This window comes from Seriola dumerili, unplaced genomic scaffold, assembly GCF_002260705.1.
Source record: "Seriola dumerili isolate Sdu_G_001 unplaced genomic scaffold, Sdu_1.0 BDQW01000110.1, whole genome shotgun sequence".
Taxonomy (NCBI): Eukaryota; Metazoa; Chordata; class Actinopteri; order Carangiformes; family Carangidae; genus Seriola; species Seriola dumerili.
Window position 1 is genome coordinate 4,166,606 of NW_019174365.1, and position 25,230 is coordinate 4,191,835.

At 41.8% G+C, this 25,230-nt stretch overlaps 2 protein-coding genes across 5 annotated transcripts; both read right to left on the minus strand.

The window, feature by feature from the left end:
- Positions 1 to 767: 767 nt before the first annotated feature.
- Positions 768 to 21,696, minus strand: fam126a (family with sequence similarity 126 member A). Of its 2 annotated transcripts, XM_022747536.1 has the most exons (12): positions 21,532 to 21,696; positions 13,655 to 13,736; positions 11,890 to 11,991; positions 11,400 to 11,579; positions 10,464 to 10,544; positions 10,261 to 10,376; positions 9,389 to 9,484; positions 8,429 to 8,545; positions 8,140 to 8,227; positions 6,106 to 6,268; positions 4,489 to 4,832; positions 2,982 to 3,067 (listed from the first exon to the last, which is right to left on the minus strand). In XM_022747536.1, the coding sequence occupies exons 2-11, from the start codon at positions 13,703 to 13,705 to the stop codon at positions 4,534 to 4,536; spliced, it is 1,293 nt and encodes a 430-aa protein (XP_022603257.1). In that variant the 5' UTR covers positions 13,706 to 13,736; positions 21,532 to 21,696; the 3' UTR covers positions 2,982 to 3,067; positions 4,489 to 4,533. The 2 variants fall into 2 exon arrangements, with proteins under 2 accessions (XP_022603256.1, XP_022603257.1); XM_022747535.1 differs by lacking the exon at positions 4,489 to 4,832 and having other exon boundaries at positions 768 to 3,067.
- Positions 21,697 to 22,434: 738 nt separating this feature from the next.
- Positions 22,435 to 24,909, minus strand: LOC111223443. Of its 3 annotated transcripts, none has more exons than XM_022747596.1 (4): positions 24,825 to 24,909; positions 24,315 to 24,390; positions 23,953 to 24,166; positions 22,435 to 23,821 (listed from the first exon to the last, which is right to left on the minus strand). In XM_022747596.1, the coding sequence occupies exons 2-4, from the start codon at positions 24,351 to 24,353 to the stop codon at positions 23,424 to 23,426; spliced, it is 651 nt and encodes a 216-aa protein (XP_022603317.1). In that variant the 5' UTR covers positions 24,354 to 24,390; positions 24,825 to 24,909; the 3' UTR covers positions 22,435 to 23,423. The 3 variants fall into 3 exon arrangements, with proteins under 3 accessions (XP_022603317.1, XP_022603316.1, XP_022603315.1); XM_022747595.1 differs by having other exon boundaries at positions 23,953 to 24,171; XM_022747594.1 differs by having other exon boundaries at positions 23,953 to 24,171; positions 24,312 to 24,390.
- Positions 24,910 to 25,230: the final 321 nt, after the last annotated feature.

The following is a 25,230-nucleotide window of genomic DNA, read 5'->3' on the forward strand; positions in this document are numbered from 1 at the left end:
ATATATTTTTATAGAAGAGTATGTATATGAATGTATATGAAATAGTTCAAATGAGCTCCACCTGGACCAGCTATAACATTAACATGATGTTAACAAAGAGATAATAATACAAGATACTACTGTATATACCGTACACTCTGAAAGGAGACAATCTGTGTAATGTGGAGTTTAATTTTTGACACACAATTTTGGTGCCAAAACATCTGTACTTTTTCTCCAGTAAATTTTTGAATGAAGTCATTTTACTTGTAGTTGAATATATTTACATTGCAGTGTTGCTCTTTTTACTTTAGTATAGGATCTGAATATTTCCTCAACCCCTGAAAATGTGTCAATAATGTTGCAAAATTTGAACCATTGACATTCAATAATAACTAAAGTGTGTTCTGCATTGTTTCCTGACCTGAGTGTCAAAATGTAGGCATGTAGTTACCTGTTTTAGTGCAGTTATATTATGCTCGCATGGGCCATATTCCTAAATGAAATGTGTTTAATAAAATTACCACAAAGTTATTTACATGTCATCTCTCATATAATAGGGCTTTCAGCTGTAGTAGTTAGACAAGCCTACATTTTACAGATAGCATATAGCATGTGTCAGGGTAAAAATGAATATGCTTACAAGGTCTACATATGTAAAAATCTTATAAATATCTTACATAAGTGCCTGAAATTCATGTTTTGAGGTGTTTGGTGATGCTCCCTGGCAGACACAGGAAAATATAACCGAGCACACAAGTGAAATATAGAAACACTTTATTCCCAGAAGTTGTAGCAGTTGAGTTATCTTCAGACAAATAAAAGGCCAATATAAATCAACTTTAGTACAACAGTATGATGTACAACAAGAGCTTACCCATTCACATTCTGTAAACCCACATACAGAAACACGATGATTGTTATTGTCCCATCAAGCCATGGACACTCGACAGCTCTAGTACACGGACAACAGAATACACTTTTGCTTGAGGGTGGGGCAGCATGAACACTTGATTTAGGACACCGAATGTAGCAGATGGGTGGAGATTTATTTATTCTAAACTTTATTTTTTTGGTACAAGAATATCAGCATGTCTTGTGACATGATGATGTTGTGAACAACAAGGAGGGGCACAGGAAACACATCACCAAAGTACTACAAACAGCTGGAATGGTGGGTTGATCTGAGGGGGGGCGAGGGGGTGCCTTGTTGCCCCAAATGCTGTCCCACTGCAGAAAGCACAGGAATTAATTTACACTTTCATTCGAGTTAACAAAACTTTACTCAGAGGTATTGTACTATTTTATATTCCTGCATGTAGGTTGACAGCAAGTCCAGGTGTTTTTTTTTTAAATTTTTGGATCATGGCTAGGTGCAAGAGACGTGGAAATCTGTACAGAGCAACAAAGCATCTATCTCTCCCCCTCTCTCACAGGAAAACACCACAGTTGAGAGTCAAATCTCTCTTGTTCATCATAAGAAAATACCAAAGTTGAAAACACAGCTCACTTGTCCTTCAAGTGCAAAATTCAATACTTAAATCACACACACCCATCGTCCCCAAAATCAAAATCATCCTTGTCATTTGTGAGAAGTTGGATTTTTATTTTTGCCATCAAATACACAGCAATTCAGGAAGGTGCTAGAGGAGCGAGAGGGAAGGACACAAATATTGCTTCTCCATCATGATTACAATACTGTGCAAATGTAAACATAAAGAACTGATTCTTATCACACTGGCTTGATTATTTTGTGGTCGTTTTTCCTGATGTTTTATGGGAAGAATGTGGACTTTCTTTTAAGAAGCATAGCTGTAACTGATGACAAAAAAAGAAGTGTGAACAGAGGGAGTTTAGGTGATCTTCCCAAAAGATGGAAAACACTGAATAGGAGAAATTTGTATTGCTATGGGAAGGGATGTATTCTTTTTTTTTAAAAAGTAGTAGAAACACTTGTTTCAGCTAGGAGAATCATACCTTGTTCATTGTATCAATCAGCAGCCTTTATTCTAAAAACAATTGTACATACACATATACAGTACACACACTCAAGCATGCTCACACATACTCAACATCTGCCCTCTGACAAACCTGGGCAAGGTCAGGATGGATGTATGGGCAAGCCATGCAGGGCAACAAATGCCAATGAAAATACTTTCCAAATACTTTTCCACACAGTTTTTAGTAATGAGAGTTTTAAGTGCACCCATTTTACAACAGGCTGCTCTGCAAGGGAGTGCAGTTCTGTCCTGGCACGACTTCACGGCAACAGTGCACGACTAAAAATCAGTGAAGCTGGAAGTGGTATTCCTGACATCCTGCCTCCATCAGGCCCAGAGGAGTCGACTCTTCTGGAGGAGAGGAGCTGATGGTGCTCTGGATATCTGAATGGAGCAGGACCGCAGGCTGGTTTACACCACACAGAATCAAAGACGTTAAAATGGAGTTACAGAGGAAACAGTGGGAGTGTTTGTTCATGTCTTTGTGGTTCTTTTGCAGTTGGCATGGCTTGGAGTTCCAGGTCACAGGTACAGGGTCCGAGGCGAGGGTTCAGGTAGTCAGGAGTCACAGAGGGTTCAAAGGTCAGAGCCAAGGTGCACGCTGATGCTGGGAGACCGCTGCGTGTGGTTTGGCGTGGGACTCAAGTACCCCAGCCCTTCCTCCTGCAGGCTGCATGAGTAGCGACCAGCCTCGGAGGCATTGTGGTTGCTGGAGGGAGGGGCGTTGCCGCTGGCCACCTGCTCGAAGGAGCGGGAGAAGACAGCGCTGGCGGTGCGCGTCAGGCTGGTGAGAGCTCCTGCCTTGGGCACTGATTGGCTGGAGGTGAGCGTCAGTCGCTTGACAGACAGCTCTGTGTTTTCACTGGCAGCCCGGCCTGTTGTTAGCGGGCCCGCCTCCTTGTCCTTGCTGGTGCGCCCGCCGAGCCGACACTTCTTCATGGCCTTGGCCCCCAGGTTCAACGTGGTGACGCTGTTGCTGATAGTGATGGTGGGTGGGGTCATGTCAGGCCCCACCCCGCCTGGCCACACCCCTTCATCCACCTCCGAAATATCCATCAGCTCATCCGGGGAACCCAGATCCACTGCGTCTGTGAGACAGACAGACGGACGGATGGAGACAAGAACAAGCAATGAAATGAAAAACAGGAGTTAGTAAAAATACAACCATCTCATCTGTCATCCAGCCCACCTGATCCATTCAAATTATTATTATTTATTTATTTATTTTAATTATTAAGAATACATGGTTTAAAAAGAATATATTCTGTATTCTTTGCATGAAAGTTTGGCTGGATGACAGAGGAGCTCTGTCACTGTCCAGCAGGTGGCGCCTTAACACTTTAACCTCAGCAAGATCTTGCCACTGTAACTTCCAGTACAGCACACATGTTAGGATAACCAGCAGCACCTGCGAGACAATAATCAGTGGCAGAGGAATGCATGTTTTGTCCCAAAGGCAGGAGTGGACAGTGTCTAAGAGCATAAGCCTAGGAAAGATCACAAAGGGAAGGTAAAGGAAGGCAAACAAAGGCACAGATAAGTACACCTTAAATGCATTTCTCTTTACTAACTCTAAAGACACACACACGCATTAACAGCTTTTCTGCTATCTTCAAGGCATGTATCCACACCCATCCAAGTAGCCAACCACACACAAATGCACACTTCTGATTTGATCTATCACTGTAACAGAACACCAGTAAACAGCTGGTAAACAGACTGATATGCAGGTTCTTTTATCATCATCATTTTTATGGTCAGATTCAGCCTGTTCAGAACAACATCAGGAGATGCCCGATTCAAGTCCATATGTAACATTGTGACAAGCTTCTGCTTCAGATAATTCAAAGACCTGCATATCTTTCCTCAGCTCCTAGCTACTGGTCAGAAGGAAGTAATCTGTCTCCAGGTGCAACCCAGGAGTAACGTGTCGAGGCGTACCGAGGTGTGTTGTAAGAGACACAAAGCTTACTGATCCCTCCAGTAAAAACCCAGGAGTTAGATCTCCAAACAACATTGGAAGAGTGAAGTCTTCTGCTACTGCTAATAGAGATATCTGGGCTTTCTGATTCAAGGTCATTAGGCCTTTCTGTTACCAGTGCTGTCATAAACCTATTTTTATACCTATACCTGTTGTTTATGGTCTTTGTTTAACTGATGTTCTGCTTTAAATAGGAACCACTTAATTTTGCTCAACATAAACACATCACATCATTTTTTATTATGTGATTAAGCCAAGCACATTTCATTATTATGCATTTTTATTAGGATATTGATCTGCTATCCAGTTAGATCGTAAAAAATGAATTTGATTTTAAGGAATCTCAGCAGGAGGTCTTCATGAGGAAGCTTTAGCCACAAAGGAGAGAGTAAATGAATGAATGACATCAGGATAGACAGATGAGAGGAATAGTGCAATTAGGCGAAGAGGGTGGTGGAGCCCAGTGAAAAAGGTAAAAGGGGAAGTCATCATGCAGCTTTTCAGACCACGCCCCCCACAAACGGTTACCTAGGTTACCCCGGGAGAGGGGCAGGGGGAAGGAGGGGCAGGACCTTAGTACTGGCTCCTCCCTGTGGAGGCCGACCCAGAACCCTCATTCTCCACCATTCGCCTCACAGACTTCTGCCTCCTGACCTCCTGACCCCGCGTGCCGGAGTCATGACCTCGGGGGTCCAGGCTGACCTCAGAGGTGGTGCCCAACATGTCGCCATCGGGCTGGGTGCGACCGTCAGAGCGTGGCCTTAGGGAGTCTCCGTTGGGCATTCGCTCGCCGCTCACGCCTGTCACACTGATCTCGGGGATAGCCACGCCCCCCAGCGCAGCCTCACTGTCTACACTCACCTCCTGGGACTCTGGTGGTGTGGGAGCATGTCGGGGGTAATGGGACAATACACAGACATATATATATGTACACACACACACACACACACAAACACACACGGACAAGACAAACACACATCATGCACACGTACGTGACAAACAAAAAGACGGCCATGTGCACAGGCACACATGACCACAGTAACACAAGACACACAGAGGTAATCAATGTAATGGCAGAAAAATAAAAAGACAAAAATCATATTGATCAGAACATAACACATGGTCAAAATACATGCTATATGGAGATGAATATGACCACAGTATTTGAATGGAATCACATTTCATACAGGTCACCGCTGACGGTGACACGTGAATTAATATTTAATAGTGTTTTCCTACATCATCTGCTCATAACAAAAGCTCTATGCATAAACAAGCAGCTCTGATAAGAGCATCAATGAGCAGGATCCATGAGATGAAAAAGGGTAATTAGGCTCGAGATGGAACCCACTCATTAAACTAGCTGAAGGCTGTAATTTACCTGCCTCATCTGTACTCTAGGAAAAGAGAGCGGCTCTCTTAATCCTAAACCACAGACTGTCTTTTATTGTGTGCTTCTGAAGAGTCAGTGATGGCGAAATTTCCTTTGTTCTATGGTTATCTAAATATTATATATTTTCTTTGGCACAGATAAGAAACTACATAAAACATGACATATTAAAAGTGTATACTGCACACTGCAACTCATCGATATAATACTATGAATACCCTACCTGCTCTCTGGTTTCCTGTCTTCTCCTATCTGTCAAATTAGGCTCATGTGCTGCGCTGTCTCTCTCTTTGTCTGGCTGCATCTCTCTGCATCTCTCTGACCACCCTCAAACTGTGAATGCTCACCTGACTCTGTATTGCCATCAAGTTGGATAAATCCTAACAGATCAGAAAGGAAATCATGGTTTTGAATGAAGAGATTCTAAGAAGATGGACAGCACTGGCTAGCAAGCTGAGGAAATGCGATCTATGGGCTTGGGAGCTGAAAGATGACAACACTTGTACACAGTGACTGTAGGACAGTGAAATGATATGGTGAAATGAGTTGATCTAAACCTCATGCTCTCTCCTTTGGCATGGATTTGTTCTTCAAACAAACTTCTAATTTTTTTTTATTACCCCACAAAAATGTGATTGCAAAATGATTACAGAAACATGTGAAACGTGTGTGTGAGAGCTCATATGTTCCAGTGACTTGACGTCCGATAGATATGTCCCTACATCTCGCTTTTTTTCCCTGCCTATGCGTCTCACCGTGTCTCTTCCAGCGGTGTCCCCTGATAGAGAGGGAGGTGACAGCATTTCGGGAGATCCTGGAGGAGGTGGGTGTGATCTCCACCTGGATACTTCGTGCACCCTCCTTGTTGTTACTCTTCAGTGCTGCGCCGTGCAGTGACGACTTGATGGCATTACCCACCTGAGGGCGATGGGAAGCAGAAAAAAATTGTTAATTACAACGTTTTGGAAGACAACAGCCCTCCACCAGTGAGAAGCTGAACTAGCCCACTCAAAGGTTAGCAACCAGCCCAAATTATTTCATTCTTTGTTGCTTGCAAACACAAACTCAAATGAAATTACTATGTATTTTTATTAGGTTCACACCGAGACACTGTCACAATTTCAACACACTCATCTGTATCGATTCAGGTCATTCGAAGAATGGTAGCCACTCTACAAGTTGTGACATTATATTTACATTTTTTTATTTTTCAAAACTGACAAAAAAGAATAAGGAAGAATCAGTTTTAGATAGGGTTGAACGATATGCAAAAAATATTTTGGAAGAGATTGCGATCATGATAGGAGTCACGATTTCAGTTGGAATGGTAATTTTTACATTTCATTTTCACTGTCAGGAGTATAAAAATGATGATGATGTGATTTTTGTTGGGGCTTATACCAAAGAAGCATGTTCCCTTACATCTGGAGAATATGATTTGCAGTCCGGGGCATCTCTGTTGCGCCACAATGCTTATTTTTGGTGTGTTGTGACACATTTTATCTTTATCAAATAAAAAAAATAAAAAATGCATCTCCTGCAATTTGCCATATTGCAATTTTGATTTTCGATTAATTGTGGAGCTCTAGTTTTAGATATATGACATAACCTTAGACAAACACAGAAGAGAAGCCTTTTTTATGCAGTTGACTGCTCATTACCAAAACTCTTGCTTACAAAAAGTGTCTTTTTATAGTTTTGCCTGCTGGGCATTTGCATCAGTGAAAACATAGTAGTACTGTGTAGCAAGTAAAACTACAGAAAAATAGCTGTCTGTCGCAAAAAATCACAAAAAAAGATCCAAGTGTAAAAGTACTGGCGCAGTTCACAGTGTCTGTAAAAGCAGCATTACTGATACCACTAAGTCAGAATGAAGTTCAGATCATGTGACTGAACCAATGACACCTGATCAATAATCCCATTTCTACCAGATTTATGCCGAGGGATCAAACTAAAAGCTTAGCACAAACTGACTGAGTTACACAGACTAGTGAAATAAGATCAAACAAACGAGGCTTTGTACTTAACTCTATATAACACTATTTCACAAGTCCTGATATAATAACCTCTGCTCTCACTGGAAATTCTCAAGCAGCACTTGCGCTAATGATCATGTAACAGCTGAGTAGGTAACATGAGGTAGACAGCATCATAATCACCACACAACATGTCTTTTGTCTGTGTGGCTGCAACACATTGGTCTCATGAGGGAGACGTCACCAAGTTATGCTAAGCTAGCAGCCACCTGGTGCATTCCACTGCAGCAAGCAAACACGCAAACACGCACTGGACGTATTTGATATGTGAACCCTTCCACAGTCGACTGTGTGTGTTCATGGCATTTATCCACAAAGCTGTTTCTTTATTTTAAAAACATTTTTTAAACTCCAACACCATTCTTAATATTGTGTGTTTTGATTGTTGTAGAAGAGTACACCTTGACTTGTGTAGTAATACTGTGACCTCAGGTTCAATCCCCTACTCCCTGGACCTCAAGGATTACAGCTTAACGGAGCAGAGAGGAAAGCATGTAAATAATCTAGTGGGATTACACTCTGCTTGCAGTCTCTGACACACACACACACACACAGACCAACACAATACAGCATAGTGTGCCGTGTATGAATCAAAACCACAAGCCAGCATGTGCGTCTAAATCACATGCTCTCTCAGACACTCAGAGAGACAGACAGACAGACACACACACACACACACACACACACACACACACACACACACACAGAGTAGAGGGAGATGTGATAGTAGCAGAAAAATATCATTGTACCCACCAGTAGAGCCTCAGGGAACAGCTCTAGCTGGGCTCGATACAGAACGTCATCCAGTGCTTTCGATCCCAGTTCAACTTCCCCATTACACCTTCACACGGGCACATACACAATGGTAGATATTGGTTGAGACAGCAGATTAATCCTTTTTGAGACTCAAAATGAAGAGTGTGTAAGAAAAGTTGTGGCATTACAGAGACTTGAAATGTAAGACATGACAAATGAAAAGTTGAAACAGTGAGGCTGTGCTGCGTTGGTCTGGCTGTGTGTGCAGCCATGTGTGAACACTCACAAGGCGTAGTGTATGCCCGTGATGAGCTGAACCAGGAACTCTGACGTGACTGTCAGCCGCGTGCTAATGCCTTTGTAGCGTCGTATCTGTTGCCGTGGGTAACCGCATATGCACACCCTGGAGGACAACAAATAAAAACCCAATAGGGAAGTTTGTATCAGTGAAGTAGGGAAACTTCAAGCTGGGAAACGACTCAACTGAGCAGCTTGGCGGCACTTCCATTAAGGCAATTTACTTCTCTGTGACAAGCAGATATAAAACTCAACAATGAACAATTAATGGCTGATTATAAACATGCACGCACGCACATACTGCATACAATGAATTCTATATATTATTTATTCATGATTTACAACCCATAACACTTGAAAGTATTGAATAACATCGGAGCATAAACAGTAGATGGTTAATTATTTTCAAATGGTCTCATACAACTTGCAACAAAGAGGAAACAACTTAAACTGAGGTGGCACCTGTTGAAGCTGCAGGAGTTGCTATATACACTGTACACAGCAGATACACAGCAAACTGTCGAGGGGAAATCAAAACTGATGACTTCTCTTTCGCTCTGTGCTTATCAGCCCAATGCTCAGCTGCAGTTGGCAGATTACCAAAATCACTGGGTTGAGCTTGGATGTGTGTACATCACAGCTCTTTGCCAAATAGCGGTATCTTGGCTCTCGCTGGCAGCAAAGTCTATAAGAGGATCAGATAAGCAAGAGCTTGCAAAACTCTGTGTGTGTGTGGGTGTGTGTGTGTGTGTGTGTTTGCAAGAAGTGTACTTAAAAATATCAGCAATGAAGAAAGTGACAAAAAGGTCACAAAGTATGATATGTGTGTGTGTGTGTGTGTGTGTGTGTGTGTATTAATTCCTCAAGGCCTCATAACAAGGTGACCCATGGGTTGCTACTGTAGGTTGAGATATGGTGAGATGTCTGTGCATTTGTGTTTGTGCTTTACCTGGAGCTGAGTTGGCAGAGGGACTGGAGGGAGGTGGAGGTCATGTAGCTGAGAGCAGCATTGTAGCACAGCAGCAGGAAGGTCAGCACCTCAAATCTCAACAACATAAACACACACTTAAAATAGCATGTCTCTCTTCCAACCACATCACAACATGACAAACCAAAGCGTATAACATTATACAGCGGACATTTATAGAGGCAATTATGCTTCCATCCACACTGTCGATACAAACAGTCCAAAAAAGGAGACTGAGATATTATCTCTGCATGATCTTAAAAAAGCAGCCAGACTTGTTTTGTCACATAAAAATTCTTCAAGCTAAAAATAAAACATTCGTCACCTATTTTTAATTATCTAGCCAGTCAGTCTGAAATGGTGTAAGAAAATAGGACTGAAAAAAAGTTGAGGATGTTCAACCTTCGACCTTCAGAGTCTGGCTGCAGTACAGCCTCATTACAGTAATTTAAGAAACCCTAACAGCCATCTAAAAACTTCAAATGCAACAATACAAAGACAGCTGCCACAGGCCACCACTGAAGCAAACACACCATGCATAAAATAATTGGCAGCAGCTAAACTCACCATCACCACAGTCTGAGGATAAGACGTTCAAAAGCTCATAAATACGTCAATAGTCAATAACCTTTTTCTTTTAACACATCATCACAACTTGTCAGTGCTTCTTTGTCAGATTGCACATCCTCTTTCGTGTGTGTTTCTATTTTGGTGGCTGGCTGGCATTTGCTGCCAATTCTAAGCAGGCAGACTGACAGCCTGCCCATTTTAAAACGAGCACAATCTCCTCCCTGCTGACAAATCCCCGCCCGGCCTGGAGACTTTAAACAAGTGCGCCCATCGAGCCTTTTTACCTGTTCTGTGCTGTGAAGGTCTCTCTCTGCAGGTGTGGCCCGCTGTACACCACCCTGCTCAGCCCGTGATTGGCTAGAGCCCCTTCTGTGAGGGCCAGGGAGCCGATGGTTGAAGGCTGGAGGTGAGAGGATGACATTTTTACATTGAACATTTCTACAAAAGCAAATTAAAAGATCTGTGTGCACTTGTGTGTGTTTCTCACCTCATGGTACACTGATGGTTTGGAGAGGGAAGGGACGGTAAAAGATAACACTTTACTTTGTCCATCTTTATCAACTATTTCCTGTGAAAGAAAGAGACAGGAAGACAAAGAAAAAATGTTTCTGTAGGCGAGAAAAACAGAAGCTTTTTTTTCCTGTGTGTGCCATAAACCTCTGAAGAGTGTGTGCTTATCTCTTCAAGCACACTCATCTGTTATGCGTGGGCATCTGTGTGTGGACCTCAGGGTCTGCGTTTCCCCACTCATTCTGCTGGTGTGTGTGTGTGTGTGTGTGTGTGTTTGTGCATACATTGTGTGAAAATGCACGCACAATCTCCAGGGTTTTGGTGTCCCCTGTGGACATGTTAATGTCAAAAAGATTAATGGGAGGCAGCAGTGTGTTGAGTGACAGCTGACCTATTCTGCTATTCAGAGAGGAAGATAGGGGACACTGCACTTTGCTGATAAATAGATCATCCACAGCGAGAATGGATGAAAACAGAACTCAACACACTTTAATAATTACTAGCGCTGGCAACTCTCTGTGGGAAGTTTAATGGCATTTGCAAGAAGCAACCCATCCATATTGTATATGTGCATTGAAATTCTGTCCCTCCCCATGCATAGCTATCTAGCAAGGCAGAGAGGGCATCAAGATATCGTTTAAAACAAATAACACAGATCCCAGTTAAGTTGGGTTAAGTCCCCAGTCTCTGAAACTGCATGATTACACCCACTTGAATCAAGGACTTTTTTCTTTGTGTTTTCCTTATTTTGCACTCATCACACTGGAAAGGTTTTATTGTTATTAACAGCAGCTCTCTTTTACTGATAATAAATAAAAAAGGATCAGCTGTTACATAAGAATGTGGTATTGAAAATTTAATGCACACGCATGCAGGCACATACACACACAATCACCTTCATCCTCCCACCTACCAGGTTGTAAATGCCCAGCAGCAGGGCCTCGATGCAGCCGGAGGTGTGGGGGTCTCTGGCTGCGCTGACAGACAGGAGGCTCCACAGGAGCTCTGGCAGGAACTGTAGCGTGAAACGCTGCAGCTGCGGCTCACCGCTCCGGTAAAATTCAAACAACTGGTGACACACTGGCTCCAGCAACTGGGGAGAACAGATAACCCAAAAATCATGCACACACAGGCAACAACTGCAACTGTATCAAATTTTGTATTTGGCAATTATGGTTCCTCAATAATGTAAGGATGGGATTCACAATGCGTGTGACAGTCAGACAGATCAATAAACCAAAAGGACAGTAAGACAAAAACAACATAAGATAATCAGGAGTCTGTAAAATGATGTGTATAAAACAGTCATGGGCCTGGAAACATGACAAAATACTAAAAGTGTTGTTCAAAAGTGTTGTGTGGTCTGCTTACATGAACAAATGTATTACAGTGTGTGTACATACGTCGCTGTAGTTCTCTCGGATGACCTTGTAGAGCGCGGGGACCAGAGCACCTTTGTCTTTCAGTGAGGCGGCATAGTTGGATACAGCACTGTCAGGGAGGGTCTGAAAAACACACAAACAGTTGAAGTTTGATACAGTACTGACCTAAGGCCAACCAGTACTCTAAGAATAACACAGCATGGTCATTTGAGAGGGGACTATGGAATAGCCAAACATTTGCCTAAATGTGATCTGTTCAAGCTTGGCACCTATGAAGTCCAGGATACACAGATATCATTTTAAGGCAATAAATCTGCCTAATATTATGACCGATGCTGAATGAAAAAAACAAGCATCAACGAGAGTAAGCAATGTAACAATACATCAAATATGTTGTAACTGCAGCCAATGACAGCATGTAAGGCTTGCAGAGACAGAATGATAATGTCTAAAGTAAAGATGTTCCGATCTCATTTTTTCATTACAGAATACCAATCCAATACCAATGAGAAAAAAAACTTAACAGCATACTACTAAACCTGTATGAATGTGATATGATTGATGTCATTGTTGTAAGGCATGGCTCAGCTTAAACCCTTTGTAAAACATACTGAGCAAATACATGAATGCCATAAAATCTCTTTTTACAGTGGAAACCGCTTATGGTGATCACAGTTACAGTGATCAAACGTTTATATGGATCAAAAGCTTGGGACAGAATCATTCTTATACAAATGCTGTTTTAAACATTTGCTTATAGAATCAAGTAATCTGCTTACAGTGTTGATTTTGCGTCTTTTCATACTTGACAACATATGTAAAAAGAATTTAAACTGTTGTAGCCTACTACTGCAAACTGTCATATGCTGAGGTTCTCCGACTTATTTCTCCAGCTGTCTCGCATCTCATCTCGCTGTGTGTGTGTGTGTGTTTGTGTGTGGCACTCACTGACGAGTTGCAATGATTGGCTAAGTAGCATCACGTGACCACTGCCTTAAAGGCTAGAAAAGCTGCACCAGTTAAAACAGAAACTTTAATAAATTTAATAATTTTCAATCATTTATAGGTGTTAGGTCCGGATAGGACAGCAACTGGGTCTGGACCCAGACTTCGGTCCGCATATTAATGACCTCAGCCAACGTTCAGCCATTTACCAGAAATCAATTCTTCTTCACTGCTCTCCAACAGTAGCTGCGAGTGGCTGCACAGCACAACTTCCTGTGTAGGCTACTGTTTTGGAGCGGCGAAGAACTGATTTCTGGGAAAACTGCTGTTTTATTTGGGTGTGAAACTATAAAGTTTATCAATACATTACGTGGTATTGGGTCGGTGCATAGACTTGCATACTCGCCCATTCAATCCAGTATTTTAGGCAGCATCGAAGGCATTTCCGATACTGGTATCAATATTGGAACAACTCTAGTCTAAAGAAGCCGCTAGTCACATTGATCTGGTTGCATTTAGAGGTCAACTTCACTGAGAGTGGATGACAGATGGGTCATCATATGTTCACACAGGAAAATCTCATCTGCTCTTTCATTACACCTCACCAAGCCCGGGCTTTGGTAGCAGTCAAGTATCATTGAGTGCTCATGTTTGAGTAGGAGCGTGCGATTTTCTGGGAATAAAGCACTTCAGAGACTGTTTGTTTACATGTGTGGAGGACATTCTGCCAAAATGCAGCAGCAGAGATTGTACTGCACACTGATCGTGGGTGCGTGCTTTTTAACAATGTTTTTTTGCACCCATGCACATAAACACATACACACAAACAGTAAAGCGGTACCTTAAATTCTGACAGCCATTCCTCCACCACTCCTTGGTCCATAGCCAACATGTTCCCTCATCTGCAGTGGAGTCACCTCTACCTAAGAGAGAAAAACATACTGTATAAACACACAGTTGTCATAATTATTGACACATAACAAATATATAGAGCAATTTCTCTCTCTGTCTCACACACACACACACACACACACACACACACACACACACACACACACACACACACACACACACACACACACACACACACACACACACACGAAAAAGCAATTACAGCTTGAACAAGGCTCTTTTCATGTTTGCTAGCCTTCTATTGTTTTGTATCCTGATAAAAATCTTCTATTAGAAGTGGCAAACAATGCCATGGCAGTGGTGCACAGTGAATGTACACGCTCCAGGCGTCAATACTCCACAAAGAAGCACAAGTCTCTCCTTCCCCCTTCTCTCCTCCCGTTTCCCTCTCATTCCTCTCTAGACACACACCTCTGCAGCAAGTACCTAACCTATTCTCAACTCAGGCTGGCATATCGAAAATCACCCACACAGAGAATCCTGGCTGGCTTCACTGTCGAAGCACTGATGAGGAAAAAAAAAAAACTGTGGCACAGCAAGATTTAGATGCTTGTTGAACAGGCTGTACAGTTCAGACGTCTTTAAATGGAGACAGACAGAAAAAGAGGCTCTTAACTGCTTTAGCTTACATTTACTCATGGTGAAATGACTTCTCTGCTTCCTCCATCCCTGCTTGTTATTTTGGTTGTCCCATCCCATCATCCCAGCACTTATATTGTCTGCATCCTGGCTCCTGTCTTTCCCTTATCTAGACACTCCACTTGTATGCATGTAGCCTCTTTTCCAGTGAACCTCCAATGTTACCCTATCTTCTTGTCTCTTATGAATAATCAATCATGTAACCAAGAAACAATGCACATCCCCAATCAATTAATCATCCCTTGTGATGAAATGAACAACTAATAGATTTAGTTGTTTATGAAGCAGCAAGACTTAGTCTACAGCCCCACTAGCTGCTCTGAGAGGTTGTAAAATGCTCATTGTGAAGAAAACCACACTGTCCTCACCAATAACTGCTGGTGGCGCTCGATGGAAAGTCAGGGGATCACCAGTCATTACGATTTATCCTCAGGGGACTATAAATATCTCCACAAATCTTCATAGCTATCCAAACAATAGTTGTATTATTTTTAGTTGTTGTTATTTCAGTTTGGTCCAAAGTGGTCAACTGCCCGTTCATCGGACAGAACATTGCCATTCTTAGCCTGACTGGAGTCGCTAAAAATATTCTCTGGTTCCAGCTTCTCAAATGTAACAATTTTAAGGTTTTTTTTATCTTGTTTCATGTCATTTTACACCTTATGTTTGGACATTAAGACATTACAAGCAAATTGTAGATGTCACCTTGGGCTCTGGGAAATTGTTAAGGCCTTCTTTCACTTTGGTATTCTATAGAATAAACATATAATAAATTAATAAACAATCTACAGATTGACTGATAATTAAAATAACCTGTAGTTTCAGTCTAAGTCTTCCCACGTACTGACATCACCTAAACCAACTATGCATTGAGACTGACACCATGAATGGCTAAGACAATGCAGCCGACTGACCAGAGACCTATAGTATGCTTTCTGAGGAGGAGGAGGACGACACCGTCTCTTTGCATGTCTGATTAATTATCAACTAGTATTCTGTTTTCACTGCGGAGTATGCCATGTCTGTGCTCTGTGCTCTGTCGTGTCTGCATTCTGAAACTGCAAGTACTAGGCTGAATTGGCAGTTGAATGCAGAAAAAGAGTCCATGTTTGGTATGTCTGGTAAAAGAAGTTGAGAAATAAAATAAAAAAAGAGAAAGAGGAAGAAGTCCTTCTATGTACACACAACATGCGCTTAGATTTCAGCTGAAGATAGCTTAATTTCACCTTTCAAAACTCTTCCACTTCCAACATGTCACTTGGTGGAACACGTGTACGTACGTACACACACACACACACATACACTCTCACACACACACACGCACACACACACACAAAGAAGTATTAGATTTTCAGCTGATGAACAGGCTGCCTGTGAAAGAAAATATTTCAAACATGTTCTGGAAGTGAACTCAAACAAATACCCTCTAACCCAATGGCATGCAAACTGTATATACTCAAAATTTACTCTATTTATGTATGCATAATGCATGTGCATGTTTCTGATTGTTTTTCGTCTTCCCTGTCCCTGCTTAGCCTCTTCTGTCCCTCTGCTCATCCTCCCACACAACATCATTTTTCTCTCCCCATCTTCCCTGCCTCCTAATCTGTCTTTTCACACATCCAAATGCTTTTATTATATTTTGTATGATACTGGTGCTTGGTCTCTCCATGGTAGCCAGGTGTCTATTTATGGACTGTACCAATGACAGAAATGACACGGGGGGGAGGGGAGCCAGTGACTCATGAAATGGGGAAGGATTATAAAGCAGAATAGCTTCCATTTAGAGAAATTAGTCCTTTGTGGAGGCCATGCTGGTGAAGACAACAAGGAGGACAGCATTGTCTAAAGCCAGCATGTGCGTTTTAATGGCATGCTCACTGAATACATGAAAATAAAATAAAGGCTGTGATTAGAATGTGGATGAGTCAGTCTTGTGAGAGGATGGGTTCTCCTCCTACAGAGTCCCTTTCAACCCATCCACTCTGTCCACACTGGCATCTGGGGTAAGACATCTGTATCATCTGCATCATCTGTATCCAGAAAAAGATACCTGAAGACCAAAATCAGCAGCCGCCTGCCACGCCACCTACTCATTTGATATATTTGCCTTCTACCTCAGCAGCAAGCAAGAAAGAAATTGCAGCGACACAAAAGCAGCAGAAGCGGTTGGACACTTGGGTACAAAGTTAGTGTAAATTATTTGTATTATTAAAATCATTTTGGTAGATACACGTAGAGGGTGCAAAAAATATTAAGATTCAAAAGTCAGCATTTAAGATTTTTACACAATAAAAAAAGGTAAATAAGTCAACATTTCATGCTGTCATTGACTGGACAGGAGCGACAGTCATGGTGGTTACAGAGTTAAAAAAAAACCAAAACAAAACAAATTCAATGGCACATCTACTGCCCTCATCATGCATTGTACCATTAAGTTATTTTCACCGGTTATGTATGTGTTGAACAAAATGAAAATCTTTTTCTACTAATCTAATTAGCAAGATAATATCATACTGTGTAGGCTTGTAGCTATCGATTATTTACATCACATTATTTACTGTGGAGTTTTTGACCACTAGTAACCCTATAGAGCAGTAGGTCCCTGTTTGCTTTTGTTGTAGACAAGCACAAGGAAGCACTTGCATGCACATTTGGGTGACGCAATACACATCTCTGCCAATGGTTTCACACTGTCCCACTGATCTACAGGTGGTGGCAACATGCTGTGCTAACAGAGCAATGCGCCAAAAACGAAAGTGATGAAGACTGCCAGCAAACAAACATGGGTGTAAACAATGTAGGTTTCAAAATGTTAAAAAAAAAAAAAAAGTTTTCTGTGGCAAAATGTGTTATGAGGAAGGAAATGCTTTCATCACATTTGTCAGACCTTGAGGGGTTCACTCAATGCGTTTTGGTGAGTAACACTGAATGTAAACACAACTTTTGTGTGTTGTTTTTATTTGCAGTTTAGAAGAAAGAAGAAAATATCATACCAAAATACTTGCTGATAAATTTCCTGTTGAATGAAAGGCTTTTTGGGAGATGATGTTAGCTAAGATGAACACACTAAAAACCCATAATTGGAGCTACTCGTCCATGAAAATGGAGAGGATTCAATCTGAAACAGCATTCCAACCTCAAGAGAAATTGGAACAAAAAGCACATAATGCTCTGTCTTGAGAATTTTTTAGGCACTGTTGACACACTGCAGACAGATAAAAGCAAATAGTGGAGGAAAATAGAAAACTAATTCCCCTGGGAGTACACTACAGAGTGTAATTATGTTATTTGTTAGCCCTCTCTGTCATTACAGACTCACAGATCATGAAAGAAATCGATACAAGCCAGAGAACACACAAATGATACAGCAGCTGGTGAGCTTCTTCTGTGCAGCTCAACCACATTGACCAGCACAAACACACACATGGATAAACCAGTTTTAAGGATAAGTGGCTGAGCAGGCTTGACAGGCACAAGTATAAACCCAGTGAAGTGATGAAGAAGTGCATGACAAATGTAGGAGAGGGAGAGGCAGAGAGAGCAGGAGGATGAATAGAGCAGAGATCAATGGCTAAATGAATAGAGGCCGAGATAAATGGACGTGTACAGAGGTGAGGGATAAAAGGAATGTATGACAACCCAAGGGATGGATAACTCAAGAAGAGAGAGACCGTAGAGTCGATAAATAAGGAGAGTTCATTAGGTTTCTACCTGCGCTGCCCCTGGCAACCTCCCAGGCTCAGAGAAACACACAATAAACACTCCCCTCTCTGATCTAAATAAGAAATAGGTCTAACCAATGTGTTTCCGTAACCTAGCTGTGGCACCCTGGGTTGTTCACCAATGCAAAGCTCTGATGGAACTAACAACTTGATGGAATGACGCAACATAAGATGTGTCATACATTGCACAAGTGTGTGTGTGTGTGTGTGTGTGTGTGTGTGTGTGTGTGTGTGTGTGTGTGTGTGTGTGTGTTTATTCAATGTCTCATTTGACAAAACTTGTTCCTGTGAGCTAGCTAAAGTTGACAGTTCGTTCCACCCACGCCTCTGCTTTAAATTCTCTCTCTCACACTCACACACACACACACACACACACACACACACACACACACACACACACACACACGACAGGCAGTCTAAATGAGCTTCTGAAGACTTCTTCCAACACAAACAGGTCTCATTTGAGTTTACATTCCTAATCCTTGCTGTAAGTGTGCTTGCATGTCCTGACAGAGTTACCACAAAACACCTGAGGCAAACACACAATACAGAACCAATGTCTTAACATGGATTATTACAAAAACTACAGGCAACCGGCACTATCAACACTCAGAGTGTCCTCCGGTGCTCGGTGGTGAAATGAGAACATACCTGTCGGGGAAATCTGGTAGAGAGAGAATTGAAGCTAGCCCAAGTGAGAATGAATCAGGGGGACACCCACAAACGCATGCATCCCTCCCTGCTGATTACCTCATTTCCTATTACACACATGCTTTGGAGCCTTCTCTTTTTTCAGGAAGTGAGTGGGCCAATAACAATGAAGTTCTGAATGGAGGGAAGAAAGAAAGCAGAGAGATAGATGAAGTGGGTGGTTTTGAGAGCAACAGAGCTGCCCCAGCTGCTTTTTCCTGTGATACAGGGTGCAAGCCTGGTTAGGCTGATTACTAATCCCTCAAGGAATGAAAGCTATACGGAGACGGGGAGTTGTGAAATAGATCACATAAGCCGAGCTGAAATGAACCTAAACTAGCTCATGTTTCCACAGCTGACTCAACTTTTCTACAGACACACCCAAACCACTAATAACTGTTAAACCGTGCTGACCAAAGTCAGAATCAGGAACTATAGAAACTTGCCTTCCCGCTGAATCTCCAACCTAGGGCCAGTCAACAAGCTCAATCTGTGACTACACACACTCATTTCAGCTTGAATTGATGCAAAAGCCGTTAGGGAACTATTTTGAGGAGCTGTGGGGTGTCCACGGTGGAGTCTGGTTATATAATTGTGGTCATAAAGGGCAGAGCCTCTAACATGCCCAGAGCTCACAGCTTCACCAGCGCTGCTAAGAGCCATTTACACTGCTGGTCCATTCCTAGGACTTTAGCATTTTGTTTGACATCTCTCTTCAGTTTACATCAAATCTTTTTCACGCTGTCTGTTGCCATCTTCTTTATTTGGACTAGCTTGGCCTGTGGTTAACCCTGTTGCATCATTGCCTCCCACCTTGCTCTCCCCTCAGGTCTTCTTCAATAAGCAGGTTGCTTATAGCTTTTTTTTTTTTTTTTTTTGGGGGGGGGGGGGGGGGGGTGGTTCTGCTTTTCTTCTGCTTTCTTTCTCTTTTACACACAAACAGGAGGGCTGCCTGGAGCTAAGCAGACATGACAGAGTCTGGTTTGTGTGTGTGGTTTTTGCTGCTGAGGGAGACAGATAGAGAGATCTGACAGGGAGGAATCCTCTTATAGCAGCCTACGCTCTCTTCTCCGTTGCCTCTAAGCCAGTGATGCATCTTCGTCCCTCCTCTCACCAATCCAACTCCCTTATCTTCCTGCAGCAAATGAGCTTGAAGAGACCAATGATTAATATCACTAATTTTTCAATTTTAACATTCTCTCTTTCCCTTTTCTCTCTCTATCACAGCAAGCAACTTTTGTTGTCACAGTTAAATAGCTCTCTCATAATTTATCAATATTCAGCCTTAGAATTTCACATTCAAATACCACTTTTGGAGCAAATAATTAGCTTGCTGTCTTTCAAAAAGATTTTTCATAGAAGTAAAAGTATGCTACATCTACTGGTATCTATGTCTACAAGAATATACTTTGGCTGGGTAAGTTAACATCTGTATTTCACCTATACTCTGTTTGCATATGCAGGTGCAAAATTAGAGAGGCAGGGATTGAAACAGTTTTCACTGCTCAAATTGCTCATGAAACTGTAGGCATGGGCGACTCCAGCTATGATGCTGGATGACAGCAGAGCCAGTGTGATCTTCCTGCTCCATGACCTGCCGGGCTTCCCCGTCAAAAAGCATTAAGAGGTCTGAGACACTAGCAGCCACAGACGCCGCACATTAACAAGCCTGCGCATACTTTTTACGCGTGCACTCACACACATCCACACCCGAATGACACCACTTTAACAGTACAGGATCACTCACACAACAAACACATCTATTGCTAAGGGGAAAACCTCCCTTATGACAAAGGCAAACATGGATATGTAAAGCAAAGGACAACCAATGAATCAAGCCACAAGTAAGAGCTTATTTGAACAACAACTAGCACACCACCAGGAGCGCAGCCTTAGTGAAGGACAGAGTGTAAAACAAATGTTTTTCAAGTTCTGACAGCATGTGCAGTAGTGAGGGAGTTCATGTCATACAGCAGGGCTGCCATGGGGCTCTGCGGCAAAGCTTCACACTGTCCCCCTCATACAGGAAACCCCTCAAATAGTTGAGTGGCACGGAGGAAAGCTGCATCACATGATAGCATTTAGAAAAATCCTAACAACGCATTATCTAAAATACCAGTCTGCAGTGACTGCCAAACTGACTGACAGACACATGCACAGAGGAATATCACCTGAGGATCTTTACAAGTATCTTACCAAAGTCCTCACAGACAACACAGATACATACACATACATACACACACACACACACACACACACACACACACACAAACACAGCAGTTAAAGTCGAGTACAAAGTCTTTAGATTAGTCTTCTACAGCAGCAAAATGGTTGCTATGAAAAGCTCGTTAACCTAACGTGTTGGACAGCCTTTTCATCTCGACTGATGTTTTACGTCATGGTATCTAGCTGATTTAACTAATTACTATACCTGTCCTTGAGCACTGCTAATCAGCTAGTTTACCACCCTGACAACTGGTAACACAGTTTCCAGTTAAACAACGTGAAATTCTGTCTGAACGCACTGGTAGCTCAATGACAAACATTAGCTTTCCCTGCCATCCTGGTTATTTCCAATGTATTTTTTAACCAGTATCAGCCAGAGGCTGTAAATTTATCCTCTGCCGTCACACTCTCTGTCTCGGCTTGCTGAATGACTTCGAGCTGTCACTACGGTTGCTTACATATTAGCTAGTTAGCTAGCGCGGCTAAGGCGCGACACCAAGTAAACTGGGGAAGTTAGTTTACTTACTGGCATGCTATCTGTCAATATCCTGGTATCGCTGTCCTCTGTGCTTCCGACAAGACGCGTAAACAGCTATTAGTTCTCTACTCTATAAATCTCCTCAATAATTCAACAACATCGGCTCCTTCCATCTTCATTACTTTCTCCACTCAGACTACCTTAGACGAGGGGGACACGGTTTGCCCGGAGTAACTGAACGCCTGAGCCAATGAAGGAGCGGTATGTAATCTAACTGCCGCACCCCCCAACTGTAGTAACCAATCAAATTAGAGTCTAGGCTGCATGTTAATAATTTCCACGATCACGGTAGGTTGTCGCTGTCAGTCATTGCTCTTTGACAGCAGAGTGATCTACCATTAATGCTGACAATGAATCATATAAAGAAGTTATTTATTTATTTATTTATTTATTTATTCATTCATTCATTCATTCATTCATTCATTCATTCATTGAATATTATAGCATCGTAAGAATATACTTCAGCATATGAATTACAGTTTAATGATGTTTAGTCTTGTAATTTACCTTTGATTCGTTTGATTAAAAATACAATATATTCACATTTTAATCATGAAAGTAGTCAGATATAAATTTAAATTTTAATCATTTTATCACGCTAACACTGAATCTAGTCAAAATCATCAAGGACATATAGTTAGGGTGTCTGTATTAAACATGTAAAAAAAATTTTCATTTACTTGTTATATTTACAGAACCTTTTCATTATGAGACTAATTGAATGCTCTCGGGTTTTATCCAACACATCCTGCACACTTAATGCCAAATTAATCTGTAAAGCTTAAGGCCAAAGCAGTACTCTCTCAGATAAATAATGCATGACCACTTGACAATGACCTCTGGAACAATGGATTTTCCAAAATTAATCATCAAGATGGCATATGACCATGTGTTTGTTTGCTTTCACATCAACAGACGCTGGAAAGCTTCAGTTTTTAATCAGTTAATAAATGCAATGGGACTTTTGTGGATAATAAGCAGCAAATCTGCTCCATCTGAATGTTACAATAGCAAAAGGACACAAACAGTCACAACAAACCTCAAGTTGAGTTCCCATTGCCGCTGTAAGAAACTGTATCCTGTCTTGTCCTGTATGGCTCAATAGAAGAAATGTCCAGTGCAGTACACAACCTGACTACAATTTTCCCACGAGGCAAAGCTTTGCTAAAAGTGTCTAATCAGGTACAAAATTCTAAAAAAAAATAGTGATGCATTCATTATGTGGATACCTGATTCAGGAATTCTAGGATTTAGTCAATCTTTATCCATGAAATGGAATTTCTGAGACAGACTACATTTAAGGAATATGAATCAAAGACCAGCTGTTACAATAGTAAAGTAGGTCTGCAATGCCCCCTGATGTTAGTTGGTAAAATTGCACATCTAAAGGAAAATTCAATTATCCACACAAACAAATTTTATAGTAGGAGTGTGAGTGCAAATCTCTGCTATATTCCTGATAATTTTAATAAAATATTTCAAAGGCAGGTATGATCGCAAATCTTCATGTCCTTGTAACAAACATTAAACAAGACATTGCAAAGGCCTGCAAAACACAGTGTACAGTTGGTATCTTTACATACATGAGTGGCATTCTGTGTGTATGTGTCGTATTATCTGTTCTGTCACATTCCAAACATTCCTGATGTTGTTGGAGATGCCAGGATATGAATACAGATTACTGATTCTGATATGTGGCAGCCTTGTGCATGTTCACAAAGTGACTTTTACTAGGTTTGCAACTGACAAGTTTATCAAGAAAAACAGCAAGAGTTGACAAAAGTGTTTTCTCTATAAGTATCAAAGAATGTGTAAAAACTGTAAAGATACACAAAACTTAAAATGTAATTTGTGGATTCAAAGAAAGCATTTAAAATAAACTATGAGTAAGACCTTGCGATCTGTGAAGCCTCAGTGAGGACTTCTGCAGCTTGTTGTCTGTATCCCACTGCCAACTCCTTCGCCCTCTTCACTTCCCTCATGTTCTCCTCCAGGTTTGTCTTCAGTCTTCCGTGCTCCTGGTAAGATGGTGCTACTTGCCTAACTTGTTCAGCCATGTGATCCCTGCTATGGAGCAGCCAGTTGAGCAGTTCTTTAAGTGTAGTACCCCTTGACATGGTGGCTCTGGCGCTCTCAGAAGTGCCCCTCAGTTCCTCCTGAGCCAACTTCAGACTTGGAGGCAGTGGTTCCTCTTCACCTTTTCCCTCTAGCCCCACAGGAACCACACTGAGGGAGAAGTCATAGCCATTCATCTTAAGACAGACCCTGTATGTGGCTTCTGGAAGTAGAGAGAGACTGAGATAAACACAGGGAAGAGCAACAGCATGATAACCTGCCATCACATTGCCTGTACTGACAGGTACTGTGGGAACTTTACTGAGGAATTTGAGCTCTTAGTCTGTCACTCACGATGCTCCTCTCTGATCTTCCGCACGCATTCAGCAAAAGCCAAGGTATCACCATGGACACAGCCGCAGCTCTGTTGCAGGCTCCTGATGTGTCGGGCCATGGCCTCAAAGTGCTCCTGCTGTTCATTGAAGGTCTCGGCCATGTCAGAAAACCTCTGATCCAACTCTGGCACACCTACTCGCTTAATCACCACCTTGCCAATCCGCCCCACGGCCTTTGCTTCAGTACAGATAAAAAAAATTTTAAAAATCACATACACAGACACACAAAAAAGAGCAAGTGTAGCACTGATTCATCCACTGTTGCATGCATTGGAGTATAGGTTTGACAGACAGATATAAACAGTTAGAGAGATGTACCACTGCATGCTGGTTGGATCTGCCTGGCTGATGCACTTTCATTCAGCTCAGATGCTCTGGGCTGCAGGAGAGGCTGCCTCTGAAATAGCAGAATAAATATAATCTTTGTTTCATTTTTTTTACTGACAAACATAAAGCACTAAATATGCACTTGTGTTCATGTGAAACCATAATTAGTACTTTGTCATAAACTGAGCATGCTGTTTGTGACAGAACTATAACGTTATGGTGATTTAGGAGATTTATATTTTATTCTTTTTATAATCATCATAATAATCATTATTATTATTCATAATGATTTGTTTCTATGACATCATTATAGCATGATTCAGATACATTAAAGGTTTATAATGGGTGCAGTCCCCGCCATGCTTGCATTTAAATAGGCTAGTAGTAATAGGTTAATCCAGTAATTTCACTCAAGCAAATCGGTAATGAACTCTAAACTCCAGGGAGGCTATTATACAATCCCATCAGCATTTATACAAAACTCAAAACAGTTCAATCACATACCTCGCTCTCGGAGTTTTCACTAGAGAAGCAGCAACAGCAGAGACAGCGATGCATTTTCTGCAGCTCTGGTGCCTGTCAGTTTGTTTTCAGGTCAGTTATTTCTGACAATAGGCTATGTATTTGTAGCCCCCATTCTGCGTGACGTCAGCGTCATGCGATTTCTGAAAAGCCTTTCTTCCTGGTTATGTGGTGAAAGTTGCTGTGCAGGTATGAACAGGGCAGACAGTTGCACCTGTAAGTTCGTGAGTTGCACCAGGTAAACAAACGGCTGCTGTCGCCATTAGCTGTATCCACGCCGTGTAAATGTATTTAAGTCTTAAATCTGCTATCCCAAAGGATGCACCTAGTGAAGTTTTTCTGTGTGTTTATTAGATCTATAAATTGTTAAATCTCTGCAAACTTGCAG

Coding starts and splice junctions, on each gene's coding strand:
- fam126a (XM_022747535.1), bottom strand. CDS start 13,705: ATGTTGGCTATGGACCAAGGAGTGGTGGAGGAATGGCTGTCAGAATTT. Junction 11,992..13,654: donor AATGGCTGTCAGAATTTAAG/GTACCGCTTTAC, acceptor TGTGTTTTTCAG/ACCCTCCCTGACAGTGCTGT. Junction 6,269..8,139: donor TGTTCCCTGAGGCTCTACTG/GTGGGTACAATG, acceptor CATCGCCCTCAG/GTGGGTAATGCCATCAAGTC.
- LOC111223443 (XM_022747594.1), bottom strand. CDS start 24,878: ATGCATCGCTGTCTCTGCTGTTGCTGCTTCTCTAGTGAAAACTCCGAG. Junction 24,172..24,311: donor GATCCAACCAGCATGCAGTG/GTACATCTCTCT, acceptor TCTGTACTGAAG/CAAAGGCCGTGGGGCGGATT. Junction 23,822..23,952: donor GAAGATCAGAGAGGAGCATC/GTGAGTGACAGA, acceptor CTCTACTTCCAG/AAGCCACATACAGGGTCTGT.